The sequence below is a fragment of the Ursus maritimus genome, unplaced genomic scaffold (assembly GCF_017311325.1).
Source record: "Ursus maritimus isolate PB19 unplaced genomic scaffold, ASM1731132v1 scaffold_3, whole genome shotgun sequence".
In the NCBI taxonomy this organism is placed as follows: Eukaryota; Metazoa; Chordata; class Mammalia; order Carnivora; family Ursidae; genus Ursus; species Ursus maritimus.
Window position 1 is genome coordinate 1,366,734 of NW_024425563.1, and position 6,000 is coordinate 1,372,733.

The 6,000-nt window shown below is 55.3% G+C and overlaps 1 protein-coding gene across 1 annotated transcript in view; it reads left to right on the forward strand.

Annotated features, from left to right (window-relative positions):
- Window positions 1–6,000, forward strand: part of PTPRN2 (protein tyrosine phosphatase receptor type N2) — a 796,662-nt gene that overhangs the window by 762,752 nt on the left and 27,910 nt on the right. Inside the window, exon 19 of the mRNA XM_040644526.1 lies at window positions 5,797–5,916. Coding sequence (XP_040500460.1) covers window positions 5,797–5,916 — 120 coding nt within the window. The remainder of the gene's footprint in view (window positions 1–5,796; window positions 5,917–6,000) is intronic.

The window sequence follows — 6,000 nt, forward strand, 5'->3', positions numbered from 1 at the left end:
AGCCTTCGAACTCGGGCCCGTGAGAGACAGACATCCTGTGTCCTTTTCTCTTCTTCTTTTTTTTTAAAGATTTGTTTATGTATTTGAGAGAGAGAGAGAGCACGAGCAAGAGGTAGGAGCAGAGGGAGAAGCAGACTCCCGCTGAGCAGGGAGCCTGACGCAGGGCTCGATCCCAGGACCTGGGGGTCATGACCTGAGCTGAAGGCAGATGTGTCACCGACTGAGCCCCCCAGGCGCCCCTGAGTTTCTTTTTCAACTGATATTACGGACCACAGCTGAAAACATCCTCGCTGTTCTGCTTTTAAGTGCATTGTTGGTTCCCTTGTCCTCCTCCCTTCTCCCTCCCCCCTCCTCGCTCCCTTTCTTCCTCCCTCCTCCCTCACTCACTTCCTCCCTCATTTCCTCCTTCCTCCCTCCTCTCCTCCTCCCTTCTTCCCCTCTTCCCTCCTCCCTCCCTTCCTCCTCCCTTCCCTCCTTCCTCCTTCCACCCCTCCTCCCTCCCTTCCTTCCTTCACTCCTCTCTTCCTCCCTCCCTCCCACCTCCCTTCCCTCCTTCCTGTCCACCTTCTCCTCCCCATCCACCTTCACCCCCTTCTCTTCCTCCTCCTTCTCCGGGATCCACAGCCGGACTGATGCATTGATATCAGGTTCTCATCTTGACAAGAAGGCGGCAGCCTGAGCTCAGCACTTCGTCTAAGCAGACGACGCGCATATTTAACCTGAAAGGTGAGCAAGGCTGAGGGACTACAAATGGTTCTAAGGGGCGACACTCACTCAGGTCCAGCTAACTTCCTAGACATCCCAAACCTGTGAGGAACAGCCCGTCGCACCTGCACAGGGGCTGGATGACAAAGTCCAGTCCGGAAGTGTGCGGCCTGGCTCTGGAAACCCTAAGTGACCAGTATTTGCCCCGAGCCACCTCCAGTCTGCCGGACCGCTAGGTCAGCCGCGCCGTCTTTGCAAGAGAACTCGTACTCGGTTCCAGGGACGCAGCAAGGATTTCTTACGTAGATGCTTTCTCCTTTACGCCGGGTGGGAAAGGATTTCAGAGTTGAGGCTGCCGTTTATGGGCTGTGTGATGGCGGCCATGGGATCAGTTTGGGCGCAGGGTGTCCGGCGTCCGGCACCACTCTGCCAGCGTGGAGGCTGGTTTCTGTGGCCTCGCCAAGGGGCCCGAACTGACGTGTGTGCACTGATCAGCAGTTGTGAGTGGTCCTCAGAAGACACCACGGAGGTTCCTTACCTGTCCCAAGGGTTCCTCGCCTGTCCCGAGTGGCTCGATGTGGAGCCCGTGACCGCAGGAGGCTTGCTGCAGCGCAGACGCGGTTTTGGGGAGGCCGAGGGCGGGATGGGGGTCTCGACTGCAGAAGGTGTTACAGACGCTTGTTTTTCCCTGTTTGATCTATTTCAGACCACATTAGAGCTGACGTCAGTGGGCTCATAAGGACTAAAACACAAGCATTACTAAACCTCACTATTTGACTCATTATTTTAAAATGTGAGTCAGCTCCTCACGGCCAGACTTCAGAACATCTCTGTTCCACCTATGAAAATAAGTCTGCCGCAGAGATGAACTGTACGGTCAGGACCGGGGGTGCGGAGCCTGCTCCGGAGAAGAGCCGTGTGCCTCACGGACCCGCAGCGCCGACACACACGCAAACCGTTCACGAGCTAAAACAGTAAAAAAGCTTTTCTGTCCGTTAAGCCAGTCCTGGGAGAACCTCTTCTAGGCCTGCTTTGACAGCATTTTCTTTAGCTCTTTTTACAGAACTATTCAAATGGCCTCTTTTAAACACATGTATTGTTTTCAACCAAGCACCCACGGCAATAAATCCCCATCCTGGCGCCTTGGCGGGTAGAAACGGCAGCCAGACCAGCATCTGGTCTTCTTGGAGATGCCTGTCTGGTGGGAGAAAGATGTGAACACATGATAAGGATGATGCAAGGTAGAAAGGGACACATCACAAGAGATCTAAGTAAAGGAAGAAGTTTTATGCCTGGAGGGACCGGGTGCCTGGCGGAGAACATGAACTGAGCTTTTTGAGATTTTGGATAGGTCATCTTTCCTCTAATCAGGTCTTAGCGGGGCATTGGAAGAGTTTGGTTTGCTGAATAGCTAGTTTTCTACTGTGGTTTCTTTCCATCTGCTTTAATTAGGTTTGTCTATGTGCCTTGGCGCTAGCACGCTCCTCCCTGAGGAGCCCCAACCGCGAGCGCGCAGCTGGGCCTCGAGCGCGGGTCTGAGCTGCCTGGGGCCACTGGATGCAGACGTTTTCCAGGACAGTGCTGTAGATGTAGTTTCTCTTCCTTAGATTTTACTAATAGCATTTTTTCCTCCAGCTTACCTTATTATAAGAATATAGCAAATAACACCCCCCCACACACACACATATATATATCATGTGTTCATTGGCTGCTTGTGTTGTTGGTCAGGCTTCTGGTCAACTGTAGGCTCATAGTTAAGCTTTTGGGGAGTTCACAGGTTCAGCGTGGATTTTCGACTGCACAGGGGTCAGCACCCCTCACCCCCGTGTTGTTCAGTGGTCAGCATCGGTTTCCTAGGGCCCCCCTAACAAATTATCACAAGCTGGGAGTATTCTCTGGGAGCTCCGGAGGCCGGACGTCTGAAATCAAGGTGTGGAGAGGCTTCCTCCTTTCAGGGTCTGGGGGCCCCACGCAGTCCTGCACCTGCAGCCGTGTCACGCTCCCCGCCTTCGTCCCAAGGCTTCCCACTGGTGTCTCTCTTCGCACGGGGTTTCCCTCTTCTTATAAGGCCCGCCCTAAGTCCGTATGACCCCCTCTTTCACTCAATGGCATCAGCAGAGACCCTATTCCCAAATAAGGTCACATTCGCAGGTCCCAGTGGTTAGGACGTCAGCCTATCTTCTCCGGGGGACGAAACTCCACCCGTGACACAGAGCAGTGTGGCTTCTCTTACCAGCCGTCAGTAAGCTGGCACAGCTGGGTCGCACAGCCGCCCACGTGTGTACTTCCTGTCACTAGAGCAACCGTCGGAGCCACGGGATGTCCGTTACCCGCTGGCTCGCTGCTGAAGACCACACACGGGTCCCCATCGGCAGTGACGGCATCGCGAGCGTCTCCTCCACGTCACCCGCGAGACGCAGCCTGGGGCAGGCTCCCAGGGACTGGTGGGGGCAGCGGCACAGGACACGGAGCAGACCACTCCCATTCCCACAGCGCACAACCCCCAAGGAGAGGCTGGCGGGGACCATAAAGGCCAGAGACCGCCATCGCTCCCGCCCCTGGTGCATGAAGCCATACTGTTGAGGCGTCCTGGGCCTTCAGGGTGGCCTCCTGAGGGGAGGCAGCAGAGCGTCTGGGAAGCAGCTCGCCGGAAGGCAGGACGTCATGTCTTCTCCGAGCGCAGCACTGGCTTATGGTCAGCGTCCGGCCCTGAAGGCTCGTGTTTCATCCGTGGCGGTGGCCTCGTTTGGACCCCACGATGGAAGCACCTCCTTCCTGCCTGGGGAGAGGCGTGCACTTGACTCCAGACGCAGAGAGCTGGGGGCGGGGCTGCAGACCGTGGCGCGCTGCGGGGCACTGTCCCCACCCCACTCTCGGCGGGGACTTCTGGTTCCCTCTGAACCTGCTGACGTGCTGGGCGCTCTGCAGAGACGGCCGGTAAACCGGGAGGAGACCAGGATTGCCGTGCTCTGTGATACTGAACAGGAAAGTGCCGGAAATCACCGTTTCAGGCACCTGCACCCTTAGCTCAGTCAGCGAACTGCCTCGCTTCTGAGATTCAGCGGGGCCTCTGGGTGGATAGCTGCTTCCCAGAAGAGAAGGATTAGGGTTTCCGCACAGACAGCCCTTCTGGAGTCGGGAACTGCCCGAGGGCCGGGGAGAGCCGCGGGAGGAGAAGCAGAAACTTGGCCCTGTTTCTAAACTGAGCTTTGGCTGGGGTCCTGGATCCCACCGGAACCCGCATTCACGGTTCTCGGCGCGTCCTGAAGGTCAGCGCCGTCGCCCCGCACACCGACCTGCGCCTCCCGGCACGCGGACACACAGAGCCGGGCCGGCCTTGTAACACCGGTGCCCAAGGGGGCCGCCTGTTAGCTTGATTTCTAAATTCCCTCTCTGCTCTTAGACACAGTGACCTAAAAAGAAATATGACCCCCAAGAGTGCCTTTGGGATTGTTTATTTAAATTAAGTTCCGTTTGGATTTAATCTTAACCAAGTCTTCCAAGAGCCGGGGGGGAGGGGGCTCCCGCATGGAAGCGCTGTGTGCGCGGACCAATGAACGGGTCTGCCCGGCCGGGAGGACCCCTCTTTAAATGAGGGGCTTCCTAATGTCACACTTGGGTGGCACAAGCAGAGTGTGCGATGATTAGTTTATGGTCTAGATCATTGTATTTTTATTACGCTCATAAAATCTGTGTTTCTCCTCATTTTCGTAATGGCTTCAATGAGCTTCACCACCTTCTAAAGACCCATTAAACTGTTACGTGCCAGAAGGACCAATTTAGGGGGGCAGGCTGCAAAGCCTGAGAGCTGCACGTGGCACATGCTTTGAATTCTCATCTCGTGCCTGGCTTTGCGCTAAGGAAAATGAAGGCTTATAGGTTCGGGCGTAATTCATATTTATTTGTGGGCTTTTTCATAAACACCAGCAGTTTCCATGAAATCCCAGTATTACTGAGACACAGTGCGGTGCCGTAAAGGCATTGACTATTCCCGTCACGCGGGAATATAAATCCATATTCAAAGAGGAAAGTAGCGTGGACACGTCCCTTTTTAAAATATAACTGAAAGGGGGTTATTTAATAACATGAACTATGAAGGGAACACATTCTATATTTGAGCTATGTGGATTTTTTTTAAATGAAAAGATTCTAATTGGATTGTTATATCTGTATTTAAAAGAAATAGAAGCTCTCTTCGATACTAAATTCACACCTCAATGCAGTTGCTTATAAATATTTCTGTGAAGTCACCGTAACCCACCGCGGGAGAAGCAGACGCCTCTTCACTCTGTAATTTAATATGCTAATTCACGTCTGCAACGCCACCTCAGCGTGCCCCAGAGAATTAATGGTTTCTGATTATGCTCTGGTATTAATACCCACAGCCACGAAGTTGGGAGTTGTGCCTGAGAGGAGGCCTCGTGGAGGCCCTTGGTGTCCGTCCCTTCTCCACACTTGCACGTGCGTCCGTCGGTTCGCTGTGTGTCGGAGACGCTGCGTGATGTGGCTGCCGTGAATTCCTAACTCGGTTTTGTTCTCATTGACTACCATGGCCGTGTTCCGTGTGGGTTCCCCCGGCCCTGCTTCCTGTAAGCAGGCCTGCTTCTGACCGGACAGCAGCTTCACAAAGCAAAGTGGTTTTCTAGTCATGCAGGCTGACGGCAACGACCAAAAACCAATCGTGTCGACCACTTTCAGTCTGCGCCACGCGGAGGAGCGGACGAGAGCGCCGCCCGCCCGCTGGCTGCTGGGAACAACGGCACAGGCCGTGTCGTCTGTCGGGGCTGCGTGGTGGAAGGTTCCCGTCACAGATCCAAAGTTGGGAAGCGCAGCCGCTGAACGTGGGTCCTAGAGGTGCTAAAAGGCGTGGAACGAATGGCTGGTTTTGTGGTTTGTAGTATTTCATGGAACGTGGAAGCTATGGGGCGCATTCAGAGATGTGAAGCCCGCTGTGGGGGAAGAGTGTCCAGCGAAGGGGAGAGGGCGGTCCGTGCACAAGCACCTTGGCCCGCGTTGCTGAGCGCGGTGACTGCACGTGCTGTGCGGGATCTGCCAGTCACGCTGTGGCCGTGGGCCTTTCTCTGTCTGCAGATGGTGTGGGAGAGTGGCTGCGTGGTCATCGTCATGCTGACGCCCCTCTCGGAGAACGGCGTCCGGCAATGCTACCACTACTGGCCAGACGAAGGCTCCAACCTCTACCACATCTACGAGGTACTCCCCAAAAGCGCGCCTGCCTGTAGAGCCACAGAGAACAGGAGCGTCCCCACCGGCGGGGGGGGGGGGGGGGGGGGGGGG